We start from the raw sequence: 20,050 nt of genomic DNA, 5'->3' as shown, positions 1-20,050 counted from the left end.
TTGTATATAAAAACAACGTACGATATAAAAAAAAATGAAATGTTATAAAGGAAAAAAAATAGTGACTTTGTAAAAGATAATATAAAATTTAGTAATTGTTTTTTATTACTAGGTTACTAAAATATTATTTTCTATCATTATAAAATGTAGGAATTACTTTTATAATTAGTGATCATATTTGAATTATTATATTGATTTTAAATAAAATTTTTTTTTTAAAAAATGCATATGGCATCATCGTTTTATCTAATGGTTATAATTAAAACTTGGAGTTTATCTAAGGTCCCATATACTTCTCCAATTATGAATTACGATTTATCTTTTATATTATATATTACTCTTAGGCTACCCCCGCAATGTTGCGACTACGATCGTGGTGGTGGTGCTGACGACTGGTGTTGGCGGCGGCAAGTAATGTCCGTAATCGACTAATCGATGTAAAAGGTAATGTATGTTTTTTTAAGAATTAAAGGATAAATGGTATAAATATGTGTGTGTGCGCGCGCGCGCACCGGGGGATATCTCAGAAGTGTAATTTTTTTTTATATATTATATGCTATAACTAAAAGAGGAGGTTAGAGGTACACTTAGCACCGCTTAAAGCTTTTTTTAGGTCTATCACTCTCTCATAATTACTTTAGAGCTCTCTTCTTTTTTCTATATTCTTTTTATTTGCTTATTAAAAATATATAATTATATTTAAAACTCTATCATAAATATTTTTAAATTACAAAGATATATAATATCCTTAAAACTTTCATAATATAATATATACAACCTAAATTTATATCAATCATTTTCATTCATATTATTTCTTTCCTTCCTATCTTTAATAAATAAATCAAGTTAAGTAAATTTCTCAACAAAAAAAAAAAAGATTTTTTTATATCACTTTAATTTTATTTTTGGTATTTTGTTAGTGTTTGTTTATTATTTGATATTAAACGATTTTTTTATCACTTTAATTTTATTTTTGTTATTTTGTTTGTGTTTGTTTATTATTTGATATTGAATTATTATGTTATTGTTATTTTTCATCTCTTTTAATTTATTTGTTATCAATAGTAGCTTGATTAATGCTTGCACCAATGTCGGCCAAAGCATCACAATTAAGCTTATCATCTAGAGAACAAGTAATGAGAAAACTATCTGGATCTTCAAGCTTGGGAGGAATTTGGTTTTGCACAATCGCCGAACACTCCGCATTGAGGAAAGTAGCTTTAGCTTCCTCTAGCTTCCTCTTATCCGTTACAAGATCCTTGATGAACTTAGCATAATTCGGCATCCCTGAAAGCAAATCAACCAAAGACACATTAATATATACCGATTTAATCATGTCTACAAACTTACGGTATTGCTCCTTGAGCTTCTCCTTCCTCAATCTTTGAGGGAAAGGAATCTTCGGCTTGTATGGCTTGACTTGAGGCTCATCAATCGTTGGTTTAGCTACCGGTGTAGCAACCGGAGTAGTAGATGTAGATGGAACGGCCGGTGATTTCACGGCTTGGTTCGGCTCCATTACAATCTCTTCATCAACTTGTTCATCTTCTTCTTCATCCTCACTATCAACCTGCGTAGGAACATTAGTAGCACTAGAAATAGGAGGAGAAATAGGAGAATTAACTACCTTTCCCGACCGAGTAGTAATGGCATTTACATGCTCATTCCTAACATTCGGGTGTTGATACTTATTACCTCCATCATTCGAACCGGAAGGCTTAGGATTTTGTTGGGTATTATTTGGCAATGAACCTTGTTGACGATTAGAATTACCCATTCTATCAAGTCTTACTCCTAAATCCTTGATCGCTGCTTGTTGACTTTTGATATTTTGATTCAACTTATCATTCAAAGCGGTGATGTCGGTTCGGTAGTTTTCATTCTTCTTGTCTTGATCAACCATGAACTTCTTCATAAGATCCCTAAGCTCGGCATTAGGATCAACAACCTCTACCGGTTGAACCGAAGGACCTCCTTGATTTCTTCCTTGCCATGAAGCTCCCAATGTGGACCTATAATTTCCTGCACCATTAGAATTAAAGTTAGAATTAGAATTACCTTGGTACCGGTTTTGATAAGCTCCATTCCTTTGAAATAGTCCTCGGTTTGCAAACGGTGGTTGATATTGATTTTGAACATAATCAACTTCTTCGTTCCGTGGTGCCTTATCACAATCCTCCGTGTAATGCCTATCACCACAAATATCACAACCCGCAACCGCCGTCTTCAAATCTTTCTCAATCAACCCAAATCTACCATCCATGCTTGCGAATTGCTTATCCATGTGACTTGCCAATGCCAAAATTTCAGCCACCACTTCATTACCACTATCAACTTGAGCCACACTTCTCCTTCCCGTTTTCACAAGATCTGGTTTAGTCCTACCCGCTTCTTGAATTACACTAGTACGAACCATATCTTCCATAATCTTATAGGCTTCATTGTAAGTGACATTGTTAATGTTACCTCCACAAGCCCAATCCAATTCCCTTTGAGTACGGCTATCTAAACCCCGGAAGAAAATAAGAATGTGCTCATTCAATCGAATACCATGCCCCGGACAATTTCTCATCAACTCCTTCAATCTCTTCCAAGCATCAACCAAATCCTCACAACTAAGTTGCTTAAAAGCCCGAATCTCCAACTTCATTGTTTCAACCAATTGAGCCGGAAAGAACCGCTAAATGAATCCTTCCCTCAAGTCTTCCCATGTTTCAAATATGTTGTCATCGAGATTCTTATACCAATTTGCCGCCTCTCCCGTGAGAGACAACGGAAATAATTCGAGCTTAACAAGTGGCATTTGAGTCTCCCCATACTTGAACAATCGACAAACTTTTTCAAACTTCTCCACATGATCATACGGATCCCACTTAACAACCCCATAAAATTGATTCTCCTCAACCCGAGACAAGTGATTACCTTTGACATTGAAATTTGGAGCGGTGGTTGGAGGACGAATAGCCGAGCCCCTATTAGGTGCAATGACTCGAGTACTCTCCCCAATAGTCCTATCAAAAGGGTGAACCATGTCTTCGGCCATGTTTCTTGGTGTAGTAGGAGGTGTAGAGGGTGGAGTGGAGTTTGGTGTAGAGTTTGGTGAAGTCTTTGATGGAGTTTGAGGTTTATTTTCCGGTGGTGTGGAACTTTCGGCTTCAACGTTTAAGTTTAAGGTATCTATTTTGCTAGATGAAGGGTTAACGGTTTTAGATGGTTTCCTTCCTCTTCTCTTCGTCTTTCCCGGATTTGATTGAGGGCTTACTAGTGGAATACCGGTAGCCCTTGTGGTCATTAACTAAGAAACAAAACCTGAAAACACAAACAAAGAAAACCGTAAAACGCACCAAGTTACACAAAATAAACAAAACAAAAAATTTAAACTAAAAATTGAAAAGTAACCTAAGAAAGCAAGTAACTTTCTTGCACTAAAGTACAAGAAAGGATCAACTACGAAATCTCAAACTAAAACTCTTAAATTAGTCCCCGGCAGCGGCGCCAAAAACTTGATGTGTAAAATCTAGTCTTAAATTTATAAACAAGAAAATACCCTAGAACTGACTACTACACACTCTTGGGCAGTGGACCCGTTCGTATGCAATATAGTTTAAAGGTAAGTCCAGGATCGAACACAGGGACTGATAAAGAGCAAGTGAGTTTAATGTAGCTTTAAAAAGAGTTTTGGATTTTAAAGACTCCCGTCATATTGGATTTTGAAAAAGAAGTTAGCAAAGATTAAAGTTAGCAATTCCTAAGAATTCAATTGAAAAGAAGATTGTTGTAATCAAATTTAATTAAAAGGTCATCTACCTCGAATCCATGACACTATAAATTTAGGTTGCACTTAATTGAAGAACCAATTCAAATATGTTGATTAATAACCGAGAACTAAACAAATACTCACCCCGTACCCGTCAAGTTCGTTACTTTATTCAATTCCCTTAATTAACTAGTTCCATTACTAAGACCGGTACCCCAAGACGCCTTTCATAACTTTCCTAATCAACTAATTGTTTTGGTTATTTAGATAACAATTGTGTCTATTGATTGTACCCAACCATTAACCCGTTAATTCTTATTAACTATTAATTACTTTCTACCGTACCCGTCATAAAAACAATCGCTTCTAACCAAGCAATCAAAATAACTTTTACACAACCTAAGTTACCACTAAGATCATGCAAAAACTATCTGCAATTAAGAGTTAAATAACAAAGAATTAATAAGCTAAGATTACGACACAACGTTAAATCAAATCAACTTGAATTCAAAAGATTTATGCAACCATTATTCAATGTATCACTTCATCTCAGTGGATGACGAATTATTTAGCTACTCATAATCAAAAACAAAGCACAAAGAGTAAAAATATAGAAGAACATATTGTACCAATGTGTAGAAAACAAGTAAACGCTAAGAAAATCGACAACCTGCCTTGGAGATCACGAACAACCCTTAGACCTTGATGGACGAAAAAGCTGCTAAGAATACCCCCAAAGAACCCTAAAGTCGACTAGAAGTGATTGTGTGTCGAATGGGAGGGTTATGGCCTTGTATTTATAGAGTTTGCAAGAGGTCCTGGCCTTGTTACCAAATTTGAAGCTGCCCGATATGCGACGCACCACAGGGTTGGTGCGGCGCACCTCCCTGCTTTCCAACTTCTTCCAAGTTTCTGAATAGAAAATGCTCCGCACCTCCTTACATGGTGCGACGCACCAACCTTGTTTTCAGCCAAAACTTGTAGTTTCCATTCCATCTTCACTTGTATGCATCCACGAACCATCCCAATGCATCTTAAAGTCTTCCAACAGCTGTTCCTAACCATTTTACCTGTTCTAAGCCTGAAATCACTAGCAACACCATCAAAGCATCGAATATACATATAATTTACACATAATTAAGCTTAAAACGTCTTAGAAACGATATGGGAATATGCATATAAATGGACATATCAGTGATAGACAAGAACAAGCCTTCCAAACTCTTAAGAACATGTTGTGTGAAGCACCCATTCTAACCTTTCCCGATGGAGTTGAAGATTTTGTAGTATATTGTGATGCTTCGGGGCAAGGTTTGGGTTGTGTCCTTATGCAAAGGGGCAAGGTTATTGCATACGTTTCCCGCCAACTGAAGGTACACGAGAAGAACTATCCGACACACGACTTGGAATTGGGAGCGGTAGTATTTGCTTTGAAGTGTTGGAGGCATTATCTCTATGGCACCAAGTGTGTGATTTATACCGACCACAAAAGCCTACAACACATCTTTAATCAAAGTGAATTGAACATGAGACAAAGGCGTTGGCTTGAACTCCTTAGCGACTATGATTGTGACATCCGCTATCATCCGGGCGAGGCCAATGTGGTAGCCGATGCCTTAAGCCGAAAGGAAAGAATTAAGCCAAGACGTGCTAGGGTTATGAGCCTCACGATAGGACCAAACATTCGCGATAGAAGCATTGCGGCTCAAGTACAAGCCACTCGACCGGAAAATTTTGGAAATGAGAATTTGGATGGTATGGAGCAACAATTTGATAGAAAAAGTGATAACGGGCTCTATCTAGTTAAAAGGCTCTGGATTCCCATTTTCGGCAATCTAAGAACACTTCTCATGCATGAAGCTCATCGATCACCTTATTCGGTCCACCCTGGGTCGGATAAGATGTATTTCAATTTAACAGATTTCTATTGGTGGCCGGGTATGAAGCGAGACATGGCTAAGTATGTGAGTGAGTGCCTTACTTGCGTACAAGTGAAAGCTGATCATAAAAAGCCACCCGGATTGTTAGTGCAACCCGAGGCCCCCGAATGGAAATGGGAACACATTGCAATGGACTTCATAATGAAGTTACCAAAGACAAGAAGTGGTCGTGATACGATTTGGGTGATAGTTGATCGGTTGACGAAGTCGGCTCATTTCTTGGCCATTTGTGAGACCGATGGTGTAGACACCTTAGCTCGTTTGTACATCAAGGAGGTGGTGTCTAAACATGGAGTTCCGGTTTCTATCATTTCCGATAGAGATTCCCGGTATAACTCAAACTTATGGAGGGCCTTTCATCATGCAATGGGGACGCGACTAAATATGAGCACGGCGTTTCATCCTCAAACGGATGAGCAAACCGAAAGAACAATACAAACGCTTGAAGATATGTTAAGAGCGTGTGCCATTGATTTTAGTGGGAGTTGGGAAGATCACTTGCCTTTGGTGGAATTTCCATACAACAATAGTTATCATGCCACCATCCAAATGGCACCTTTTAGAGCTTTATATGGTAGGGTTTGCCGATCTCCCCTAGCTTGGGCGGAGATTGGTGAAAGCCAAATCATTGGACCGGAGATTGTGGTGGAAACAACGAAGGTGATCTCCAAAATCAAGGAGAGATTGCAATTGGCTCGTGAAAGGCAAAAGAAGTATGCCGATGTGAGACGGCGACCGCTAGAGTTTGAAGCGGGAGATTATGTATTGTTGAAGGTGTTACCATGGAAGGGTGTTATCCGTTTTGTGAAGAAAGGCAAGCTCGGACCAAGGTATATTGGTCCTTTTAAAATTCTTGAACGTGTTGGGAAGGTCGCTTATCGGTTAGAATTGCCACAAAAACTTGGTGGAGTACATGATGTTTTCCACATTTGTAACCTACGCAAATGCTTAGCGGACCCGACACAACATGTACCTATGAATGAGATTCGGGTGGATAAGAATTTAATTTTTGTGGAGGAGCCGGTAGAGATCTTGGACCGTCAAACCAAGAAGCTCAAGAACAAGCGTTACACAATTGTGAAAGTTAGATGGAATGCTAGACGCGGGGCCGAGTTCACTTGGGAGCGTGAGGATCACATGAAGTCCAAGTACCCGGATTTGTTTAATAATTAGTGTTTTGTTAGATTTCGGGACGAAATCCTTATATCGGGGGAATAATGTAACATCCGTAAATTTTGACCCGTTGACTCTATGTGTAATTTGATGAATTAATGAAATTAATGATATCGTTGAGTCTATTTTGTGATTAAATGACTAACTTTGTACTCATTGGGTTGATTGTCGGTATGCTAAGTGATATGTCGTGGATTGTGAACTAGTTAGTTAGTGATGGGTCGACCCATGGATCAAGGTCTTGACCCATGACCCATCTAGTCAACCCAACCCCCTCCCCACCCACCTTATCCCTTTCACTTCTCCTTCTCTTATCTCTCTTTCTCTCTCTTAATTCTTCTCAAGTACACACACCCTTCTTCTTAACTCTCTTGCTCTAGATTAATCCTTATTTTGTGGTAATTCAAGCTTGGAAATTTCAAGATTAATAAACCTTATCATAATAATAACAACATATCAAAGAATTGGGCTCCAAAGTGCAAGAACATACCACACTCGGGTTAAAATTCGGATTTAGGTGCTAGGTGGTGAGCTTGGTAAGTTAAACTTGTTCCATAACCTTTATTTTATCTTCATTTACTTGTTTCTAGTTGATGTTGAGTTGGTTTGGGTCATAATTCGAGTCGAAAAGCTTGCATGTGTGGTTTAGGGTTATTAGGAAGTTTGATTCATGAATTGGAGCTTAAATCGAGTTATGGAATGAAATTGTAAAATGGGTTATGTTTAAATATAGTCTATGTTTGATTTTGTGGGATAAAAACTAATTTGGAGAAGTGTCGGAATAGATTTTGAGGTTAAATGGTGATTTGGGTCGACTTTGATGTTAGAAAGTGCAGGTTTTGGGCTGCAGGGAGTGGGACTGCGGTGCAGTGAGGGAGGCAAAGCCTCACTGCGGCGCAGCCCTTTCTTGCGTCTGTTTTTGGCCTTGAACCTCACTGCGGCGCAGCCAATAATTGCGTCTGGATTTGGCTTTGAACCTCACTGCAGCACAGTGAGGTGTGCCAAGCCTCACTGCGGCGCAGTGAAGGCTTTTCTGGTCGGCAGTTTTTGTTCGTTGTTTTCAAACGCTTGTATCTTTCAAACCGAAAATCCAATCGAGACGTGTGACCTATCGTTGGATTTGTAAATGAGTCTAGTTTCTTGTAGTAACCTTATTTTTTTTTATTGAAACCTTCCCCATTTCAAAAAGGGTCGAATCTTTTGAGTCTAAGTCTTATTCGGGGAAAGTTACTAACGCTTTGGTATGTTGTAGTTCTACCTAAACTTGATATGGACCTCACCTAGGCGTTTTAACAACTTTATCAAGTCTCGGGAGTCGGTAGGATTGTACTTGCTTTATTGGGACGTGAATGAATCGCATTAATAATTGCATATAATATTATAATTATAGGTGGTGGACGTGAGGTGAACGCAAGACAACTTTAGTTGCTTTTAACTTGTATTATCTACTCTCAGTCGATCAAGGTGAGTTCGTATCTCCCTAATCTATTGAGATTCGGGCTGAAAAGTGTACATTGTGTGTTTATTTGTTTGCATTAGTTGTTTGTTGACCGAATGATGATTGATGGTTGAATTGAATTGTTTTGTGCATGTTGGTTTTGAGAAAGGTTATATTTAGGTTAGGTGTACATACATAAAGTCGACTTCGCTTTCAAAAGGTTTGAGATGTGGAGGGTTAGCCGCTGGTACACCTTGTATACATACATGAATGACTCTTTGAAAGCAAACCCTCTCAAGTGTATGTATGTATAGTTTGTTCATATGGTTGGGTTATTGGATGTTGGATTGATGGATTGTTGGATTTGCATTGTGATGGTTGCATTGAGATGATTTGGTTGTCTGTTGAGACAAATGTGTTTATCCAGGTATAAACGTATACACTGGTGTTGGTCATCCGAGTTTATAGACGTATATTCTCCGATGTTTTTGAGATGCCACATTGGTCATGGTGATGACATGTGAGTATCGTTGCATAGATGGCATGATGGCCATACATATTATATACATTTGGGTTTGGCATGCATATCATTCGCATCATGACATTGACATTGCATTGGCTTTCTTATCGGGTTGTGATATTGTGATGCATTGGTTGGATGACGTGTAAGACTTCTTGTATGCGATGATTGTTCATGTTTCTATGATATTTGGTTATTGTCGGTGGTTCCTCTTGGGCCACCACTACGAACTCACCAACCTCGTGTTGACTTGTTAGTACACTTTTCAGGTAATCAAGTGGTTTAAGGACGTGATGCATGGTTGTGACTAGCTTTTGGGATTCGGGCATGGACTTATATGGATCAAGGATTCATTCGCCCATTTTTGACTAATGCTTAAGATCGATAGCCATCTTTTGAATATTCTTTTGTAAACTTTGATGGTCATTTGCTCCTTGTGAATAGTATGAATATATGACTAGTTATGGATTCACCGAATTCATTATTTTCATTTAGTTGCCTACGATAATCCCTCCTTGCGCTATGTGATTTCCGTAATATTTCGAGCCCTAACTCGGGGTGTTACACATAGATAAACAATAAATTAAAAATAATTTTATTTTCCATCAATAATTTACACTTTTTAGTCCTAAATAATTAACTTATATTTATTTTTAGCCATCAACTTGAGAGAATTTTTTTAAATTTACAATCATTTAATTAATTTTAAAAAATTCAACATAATCTCTCAATAAAAAAGATACATAGTTTTATCTTTTTTTTATATATTAACTTGGTGTATTAATGTTTAAAGTGTACAATTGTCACTCAAATTAAGAGTCATAATTGTTATCAAAGAATATGAAAACAATCATAATTGTTATCTAATTATCAAAGAACAGATGATTGAAAATAAACCTATTCTTGTTATAGACCCGCATTATGAACAAATACATATACTTGAATGTCAACTACAGAATCACAAGTATGTTTATATTTTAATTTTTAATTATCTTTCATAATAATATCACATTATGAGTAAACCTGGTTTCAAAAGGTTCTATGATAAAGAAATTACTATAGCATGTGCCTTGTGGAATGACTACGGCAAACAATTCCATCAACATGTCTCAGCTAATAATCAAAGTGATAAAACTGTGGTTATGGTACTCAACTTGCAAAGTATAACACTTAGAACCGTATATTTTCAAAATTATATGTATTTATGACTTAAATGTATAAATATCTAATATTGATAATATCATAAACTCCATGTCCAGTATTGGACACGTGTCTATAATCTTGTATATACTAAAAGATAACTGACTCAACCTCAATTAATCCATCACAACTCTCAATTTCTCTAATTTAATTAAATTAACACATGTCATAATATAATTTACATTTTTTGTTTTCTATCATTAATTTACACTTTTTGTCCCTTTTAATAAAATAATAATTTCATTGAAATAAAATACATAAAATATAAAACTCATTTTATCCCAAATATCCAACTAATTAAATAATAAAAAAATATTTTTTTAATAAATAAAAAAAAAACCTACTTTGTTTACAATTAGTATTTATCCAACTATATTTATAACTTATTGAAGTTATCTTTATATACTAAAAGACAACTGACCTAATGACTTATTGACCAATCATCATTCTCGATTTTATACACTTTTAGTCCCTTTTAATAAAATAATTATTTTATTGAAATAAAATATATAAAATATAAAACTAATGTTTATCCCAAATATCCAGCTAATTAAATAATAATTTTTTTTAATAAAAAAAACTACTTTGTTTACAGTTAGTACAATTAGTATTTATCCAACTATATGGGACATAATGACTAATTGATCAATCAAAATTCTCGATTTTATTACATTGACTTTTGATGATATCATTATTTAATTACTTAAATCTACTTTACCAAAATCGAATAGATATATTTGGATAAATACAATGTCAAACTCATTATCTACTTTATCAATACCTTTAATTACTTAAATCTAATGTAAAAAAATATATACTCCGTATAACATTCTGATGAAAGCAAATATAATTAAGATTGTGTGGTTGTTTTTATCCAACTTAATGATATTTATTTGTTTGGGGGAATTTGTTAGTGAACTAGAAAAAAACAAAAAGTAATGGATTTTGTTTTTTTTATTCAATTCAAACATAACATTAACATTTGTAAAAATAATTAATATTTTATTGCATAATTTTTATCTAATTTGTAACCAGACTATAATTAAGATAATCATTGTTATTAAAGGTAATTGGAATCAAACTATATTTAGGATACATATTCTTCTCATATAAACTGAACACTACAAATAAAATCATAACACACAAAATCTTTGAGAACCACACGAACCAGTCGCTACTTTTATTGTTTTTAACAACCTTGACTAACGGAAATAAAATCACTTTTTGCAAGACATCAATGAAAACTTGGTCAATTGTGTAATCAAAATTAAGATATTGATTCTAAAAGAATTTGTATAAAAGAAACTTTACTACACCATCCAGCTATGATATTAGCATTCAATATTATTATTTGAATATCTCAATTCTTTTATAAGTATATTTTTACATTTAACGTATAAGTATTTTTCTTAGTTCCATATACTAATTCTTAGTTCTATATACTAATTCTTAAAATCTAGTTAACAGTTATAGATTAAACTTGTTGAAATATGATGATATTATTATTCAAAAAGTTTATGTACCGAGATTGTTTAGTAAGATATACATATTGAGTCCTAGCGTAATGGATTAGATTTGTTGATAACAAACTGTGTAAAATAATGTTTAAGTCTTTAATTGTAAGCTGAATCAACTTTTGCTCAATTGACTTAGGTCAGCTTGGACGTGTAAGTTGATCCATTATTCACATGTATTGATGTAATTAAACTAAATTCTTAAAGTTTACCATAGTAGAAAGACTAATATTTTGTTTAGTTAATTAATAATACATTTGGTAATTATATCATTATTTTAATCTAAGTGTTTTTAACTAAAAGTTTAAATTCATATAACGGTCTTTGATTCTCTGTAAAAAAATCTAACTATATAGATATAATTAGTAATTATATAGATAACATATGTATAAATATGATGAGATATTTTCCAAATAAATACTTTGTATCGAAGATGATTAGTAAAATAATTGATAAATAAGTGACTTGCATATGCATTATTCCTAAAACATAAATTAACTCTTCTATGTATGATTGTATTTCTTCATTTTACATTTGTTTTTTTTTTCATTGTTTTTTAAGTCATGATAATGTAATAGTTTTAAAAATTGAAAATAGAAGTCTACCACTTATTAATAGATGAATAAAATAATGTATTATTTTTAATGTGTTGTATTAGTAATGTTTAAAAATAAAATTTAATTTTGCTTATAAAGTATTTATACATTATTAAATTGAGCCATCATACTTTACCTCTTAAGTTTCGTGATATATATTGTTAGTAAGGTTTTTGACCATGTACGTAATCCACTTTTCACATTAATGAGGTGAATTACTTGGGATTTTTTAAAAATCTTAAGTTTCATTTCAGTTATTCGTGTAATTTAAAAATAATGATTGTCAAAGATAAAAAATAATCCAGTTACTTTTTTAAAAGTAATAAAAAATTAAAGTGACCTCACGTAAATTAGATGTATCAAATAAATAAATACTTTTTAAATGTATGTTATATATTGATGAAGTAATCTTATTTATATTAAAAAAATTCTTCTCTATACAATTTTTTAATTTTATTTTGTGTTTGGTTCTTTTAGTTTTTTGAAAGTCATGGGTATCTATTAGTTATGTAAAAAAAAAAATACTAAAAAGAAAGGTAACAAAAATACACGTAATAAATTGATAATGATGTCGATGTTCATAAGAGATTTAAGTCTAGATTTACATAGTACACAAGTTGGCCAATTAGGTTTGGTCTAGAAGAGTTTTGGGACTTTATTCAAGTATGTCGATGTTTATCAAAAAAAATTTCTTTTTAGTTCTTTGTTATTATTATTAAATATTATTTATTTTATGGTACACATGATTAAAAAAAAAGTTTTAGCTCACGACTGTACATACTATTATAAATATTTAGGGTCTTTGATTTAAAGGGGTTGTTGTCTAATCATATAAAGTGAAAGTATTAATATTGTCATTTAACAAAGATGAAATAATTAAATTTGATCTCATGGTTCAAAATCAAAGATAAAATTCATCCAAGGGTTCGTATTTGTTTATGAATCAATTTAGGACTTTATTATATATATATTGGTAGATTGGTATAAGATAAAGATTTTGAAAAGTAGGGGTAAATTTTTACTTGCTTGCTATTCTAATACGTAGGGTATATATTTGTGTGACGTGTGAGCTTTAAAAAGAAAATTAGACCAAGTGTAAAAGTTTTAGTATTTAACAATTAACACCATGTCTAATGTGATAAATATTGTATTTTTTACTACTTTATAAAACAAACCGTTTCATATTTTTCTTAAATCTCTATCTCAAACAATATACATGGCCGGAAAAGAGGTGTGTCGTGCCAATATTCATTATGTTTATATTATTATATTATATATTATTTATATTTATATTTATATTATATATATATATATAAATATTAAAACAGTAGTTATCCTAGTATTTTAAAGCCTTATACAATTTAAAGCTATTTTTAAAAATTGCCACATAGGTTTTTATCCTATGTGGCATCTCTATATTTTTTTACAATATATAAATCTACAAAATTATATTATCTAAAACTATTAAATAAAAATAAAAATAAAATCTATATATAAACAAAATCTTTAAAAAATAAAAGTAAAAATCACATTCTATATCCGTATGAATTTAAAATCTATTTTTAAATTGGAAAATATTTGGTTTTCAAATTATTTATTTCTTAATTTTACTATCCAATATAACCAATATTATATATCACATTGTAATATAGTTTTTTATCCTTTTCGTGGTGGTGATTTTACGTTTTATAAAAACTATTATCAATTACAAGTGAATTCAACGTAATTTGAATCATAGGTTTGTTCTTTGTAATCTAATTATAATTTGAATTTGGTTTCTAACTATATTTAATTAAAACTTTTCAACTTTTACGAATTTTATTATTTAATGAAGTAAGTTTCATGAAACTATTTTCTTTGAAAGAGTGTGATGAAATTCTAATAAGTCACATATCACTTTGCAAAAAATAAGAGATCGTTATGATTTTACATTACATTTACATTTTAACTTCATTTTATGTTCATTAGTATTGCATGAAGTATAATATGTGATAGTTAATATGAATATTTAATAATGTATGTTTTTATATAAATGATTTTCATAAATAATAAGAGTTATATTTTGAATTTATCTATTTAAATAAATGTAAAAATTTCCATTTAATGATAATATAGATTTATATGTACATGCCTAAATAATGTATAGTTGTTAAAAGTAATTATAAATATTCATATAACTAAAACAACATTTTTAAATAGCTGCACATCATGCGGGTAAAAGACCTAGTTATTATATATAATAAAACAAGATTATTTTCTAATTTTTAGAAAAATTTTGATGTGGCATATCCATATTTCACCTTAAATTTTTTTTATTTAATTATGATGTCATATATATAAATAAAATAGAAATAACCCTTTACATATTTAATAAAAGCATTAATCATTTATTTAAAGAAAAAACTCCTCTCTTATATAATATTATAAACAAAATGTCTTTTTTATATTTACTTAATGCGGTAGTCATTTCTATTTTAGAATTTTTTTATCGTGTTAGTTGATTTATTAACTATATAATTATTGTGTTAGTTGATAGATTTATATCAAGTTATAATGTTTTAATAACAAACATTATATATATTTTTAATATATTTTATAATTTTAAATTTTAATTAACATGTCCGGGTTGAACCCGGGTTCCATCCATGTAATAATCTAAAAATACTTTAATGAAATAATTTATAAAATCTATCCTTCAAAGGCTCAAACTCTTAAAATACAAGTCCTTTTACATCAATTATTTTTACAATAATAGGCTACACTACTCGAAACCTTATGTTGATGCCGTCATCATCACGCCATTATCGCTTTTCGTGAGTGCTTTTTTATGTATTCGGTGGAATGGCCATAAAACACTATCCATGACGAACGTTAAGTTGATACCTATATAAAATTTAAAAGGCAATCTAATACGTGTATTTAATGTCTTTTATTGAGTAGGCGTAACTTGTAAGTAAGAAAATTTAATTACACGAGGGTTTAACGCCCGTGTTACCACGTCATGTTTTAAATATATTGTTTATATGCATTTTGTTTCCGGTTTTTCAAATAATTAATAGAAATTGTTTTATAAAATCATATTATTCATCGACTTATAAATAGACTAGCATAGAATAAGTAGAAAAGATATAAATTAATGAATTGATATCAAAGAAGGGTTAGTTTGTTCCAATATTACCTTTAACTGAAGTGACACAAAAAACCTTGAATTGAAGACACAATGAGTTGTTCTTGCTATGTTAGAATATATACATTAGATGTTATGTACGTAGAAAAAAACAAAACTCTATTCGAGTCATGAGGTCAAAAAATTTGATAGCTGGCCTTTGAGCAAGTACCACAATGCTCATTGCAAATAGGATAATCATAGCAACTGTAGTGATCATCACAGCAGGAGGCAAGATATCTGGTCAAATGCATCAGATCTCTCTGGTGAGTGGTCAAACAAAGTATATTTATAATAGATATAACCTCCAAAGTCGTTTCATGCATTAGGGTAATAACATAATTCAAGTCGTATAAAGGCACTAATTATTTTTCATGAGAGTTTAAATCTTGACAAAAAAAAGAAGCTTCTGGGTCAACCATGATTGCTATATACAATAGCCTTGGATACTACTCGTACATACTTGGCCTTATATAGTAAACTTCGTGATGCATATGTAGTTGATGAGAAATCAAGCAAAACAAATTCAATGAATATGATGTGGTAATACCACCAGCCCCAGGTCCATTTGGTCCATTGAGTAGAGTGGGTACATTGATCAGACCAACACACATGTAATTTGAGAAACGAAGAAAGTGGATTACTAAGGCAAATTTACCAAACATGAAATAACAACAACTTTTCTATAATATGGTCGTCCCTATTTATCATCTAAGTGAACTGAAAGCGTAACAGATTCACATAGATCAAGTATTCATCTTTTTCATTTTTCCATTATTAGATTATCACATGTACCTTGTACTATATATATAAGCATTTGAACATCTAGATTAATAAAACTTTTTCACCCATTTTTATACTTCAAGTAAATAAGGGAACATACATACTTTCAATGATAGAATTAAGGAGTTCCATAGTAGAGAAGACTTTTTGGCACCATAACCATGTTGGATATCGGTCTTGATGATGTGTGATTTTCCTTTTCTAACATTTTGTGTATACAACATCTATGCAAGTATGCAGGTCTTCCAATGGGAAAGATTAAATAGTCATTACGGAGTTGGATCATTTGTTATCAGCCATGCCATATTGCCCTGCCTACTTGTCATCTCACTAATTCCAGAAGTAACAGAGTATATGGCATCTGAGCTACTGGCCATCTATTACCATTTATGTCAAAGATACCTACACCTATTACCATCTGAGCTACTGGCCATTGGCGATATGAACTTAATTTGCACAAAGAACATATTTTTCAAGAAACAAAAAAATAAAAAATGTCATATTTAACCCAAATGCAACCCTTTGGAAAGTGAATGTGTATGCTAAAATTACTATCAGTTAAATAATCAATTGTATGTAAAAAACATAAAGTATTGAGCATATAGATCGATACAGTTTATAAAGAAGATATAATAAAAGTAAGAACTGACCACTAACTTTTAATCTTATTTCTTTTATTGCATCATAGGTTTTGTTTTGAGAAGAGGGAAAAGGACACAACATTTGATGGTGATCAAAATTAGAATGGAAACTTACCTTTAACTGATGAGGATGGTGAAAAATTGATTCAAGCTTTTGAAAGATTTCTTTTTGGATAAAAGACTCCCTGAGTAGTTGAAAACCAAAAATCCTATCAAATACTTAAATAAACAAACTTATTAAACAATAAGATTAGTGAAAGATTAATACAGTAATACAATAGCAAATGGTTGAGAGAGAACAAACTTATAATGGTGGATGAAAGGACGGGAGATGGTGCAAGTTTGGTTGAATGCATAGGAGGTGGGACGGTGATAAAGCTGAAAATAGGTTCTAATTTCTAAACTTTAATCAACTAAACCAAATATTAATGAATTAAATCAAACCGGGAATAAAAAGAATCACAAATTCACAACTAATGAAACATTGATGACATAAGAATAAAGTTATACGTTATGAATTAACACCTCTACCATTAATGTTAAAGCTTGAGAATATGAATGAATGATGGTGAATGAAAGAAATTGAAATCAATAAATATTTTACGTACATTAACAACACTATCATGTACACTAACACTACCCATGACAATTAAAGGATGAATGAATGGTCAACAGGAAAATGAACAATCGATCATTAAAAATTATTTCTCCATACATTCATCCAATACATTTATATACATCAAAATTTATCATTAAACAATTTATTCATTAATACATCCATATACATTAATCGATATATATTTTGATATTGCAGTAAAAGTAATAAAAATCAATACACGAATTGAAATTAACTACCAAATTGAAATAACCACAAAGTAAAATCATTAAAACCTTAATTAATCCTAAAGTTTAAGCATTGATTGTAATTTTACAACTTTATATATATATATAAAAGATAAGCCCAACATTTGATAAGAATAAAAAAATGACCCATTATTAGGTAACTAAAATCTATCACGTAGACCAATATTGACTATTGATTTATTTTTATTGGGTTTCTTTCTTCTTCATATTATCTATACTATATTATAAAAAGAATAGTCCCATGTTGAAAGTTATATAGGAGGAAATGTCTAAAATACCCTTAATTATATATTACACTATTAGTCTTTAATCTTTTAAAATATCTCAATTAAATATTTACATTAATAACTTTTACATCAATTACTTATATTACTCGGCGCCGCCTCTACTACGAACAGTCGTCACCCACTAACACCGTCGCCGCCACGAATACCGCCGCATAACGCGGGTACCGTGCTAGTTATTTGAAAAAAAATTGACATTGACATGTTACTCATTTGTGGCTGCACGTACTAAATTTTTTATATATGTTGTTACTAGATTATTATTGGGGATTTCAGATTTTGCATGTAACGATAATGGTTTGTTATTTAATAATGTCTGGTTTGTTCTTAATAAGTTTTATATCAATTTAGTTTAATATCAAAATAATATACCGCAATTATTATCGACATGTTTTAAAATTGAACTAAACTTTAGATCCAATCTTGTTATGTACCTTTCAATAATTAAACTCAAATACATACAAAAAAGAAAAGGAAATGAAAAAGAGACTAAAGGCAACACCAAACTATTAAAAAAAATTGAAATTATTTGAATGTCAGAAAAAGACGAAAGGAAAAGGAAATTTGCTCATTCTAAAGTAGTACAAGACATTCAATAATGAATAAATATTCATATACAATGAGGCTGTGGTTGAAACTTCAAAATTATGGAGTACACTAATAATTCCATTGCATTGGCTTAAATTGTTTAAATTATTGGAAGGACTATAAAATTGAAGTTAAAGTTATTTCAATTTGCTACGAGTACTATGTTAAATAGAAAGATGAGTTAATTGTAAGATTGGTCTTGTGGTTTGTACATTTAACAAGGGGATTTTTTTTGAGAATTGTTGCAATGGAGTTTCTATTTTGAGAATTAATTGTAAAAATGATCCAATTTTGATGGATCCGTTAAAGGGGGCCGTCAAATGTGCACGTTTGGGGGTATTTATGTACTTTCCACCCCATAGGGACCCCCATTGCTAAAATGGAAAAACCACAGGGACCAATCTTGCAAGTTTTTTTAATATCCATTACTAAATAATACCTTTTAATTTTTTCATAAAAGCAAAAATATTATTAAATAATTAAATATAGTTTTTAACACTTTTTAACTTTTCATGATTATTTATTGTTTAAAAAACTAAAAACATATTACCACTAAAAATTCTAAAACTTATAAATACTTCAATTTATGATTAAACTTCAATTCACATAATAACGTATATTTACTTTCTAATATTACTATAAAGATTTTTTTTTTTAAGACAAATATCAAATTACTAGTTTGCTTTTTCTTATATTTGTAAATTAGAATTTATAAGTTTTTATTTGCATTTATTTAGTAGTATATTTTTTATTTCAAAAGATGTTGTTAACTTCCTCTGTGTTTGACACGAGAATAGATTATTAAAATACCAAATATGACATTTATATTATTTGAACAAAGTTACTAATTGTATGTTATAATCTCTTGAGTTAAGTTAATTTTTAATTATATTAATAGTTGTAGAAAAAGTTTTATAAACTTACAATTTTTAAAAATCCATCACTAAATAATACGTTTTAACTTTTTAAAAAGTTTTATAAACTTATAATTTTTAAAAATCCATCACTAAATAATACATTTTAACTTTCTAAAAAGTTTTATAAGCTTACAATTTTTAAAAATCTATCACTAAATAATACCTTTTAACTTTTTAAAAAGTTCCATAAACTTTTACATTTTTAATAATCCATCACTAAATAATACCTTTTAACTTTTTTAAAAGTTTTATAAACTTTCAATTTTTAAAAATCCATTCACTAAATAATACCCTTTAATTTTTAGTGGTAATTATTTTTAGTTTTTTAACAACAAATAATCATGAAAAGTTTAAAAGTGTTAAAAAAATATATTTAAGTTAATTATTTAATAAGATTTTTTTTTTTAAAGTTAAAAGATATTATTTAGTGATGGATTTTAAAAAAAGTTACAAGATTGGTCCCTGTGGTTTTTCCATTTTAGCAATGGGGGTCCCTGAGGGGTGGAAAGTACATAAATACCCCCACATGTGCGGCACACCTGCACACTTGACGGCCCCCTTTAACGGATCCATCAAAATTGGATCAATTTTGCAAAAAATTCTCAAAATAGGGACCCCCATTGCAACGATTCTCGAAAAGAGACCCCCTTACTAAAGTGTACAAACCAC

The 20,050-nt window shown here is 31.3% G+C and overlaps 1 protein-coding gene across 1 annotated transcript; it reads right to left on the bottom strand.

The window, feature by feature from the left end:
• Positions 1-1,048: 1,048 nt before the first annotated feature.
• LOC122592213 lies at positions 1,049-2,650 on the bottom strand. Its single transcript, XM_043764411.1, has 3 exons — positions 1,696-2,650; positions 1,351-1,527; positions 1,049-1,287 (listed from the first exon to the last, which is right to left on the bottom strand). Exons 1-3 carry the CDS (start codon positions 2,648-2,650, stop codon positions 1,049-1,051), a joined length of 1,371 nt encoding a protein of 456 aa, XP_043620346.1.
• Positions 2,651-20,050: the final 17,400 nt, after the last annotated feature.

Source organism: Erigeron canadensis, chromosome 1 (genome assembly GCF_010389155.1).
Source record: "Erigeron canadensis isolate Cc75 chromosome 1, C_canadensis_v1, whole genome shotgun sequence".
Lineage (NCBI taxonomy): Eukaryota > Viridiplantae > Streptophyta > Magnoliopsida > Asterales > Asteraceae > Erigeron > Erigeron canadensis.
The sequence above is the reverse complement of the archived record's forward strand: the minus strand, read 5'-3'. Positions and strand labels throughout refer to the sequence as shown.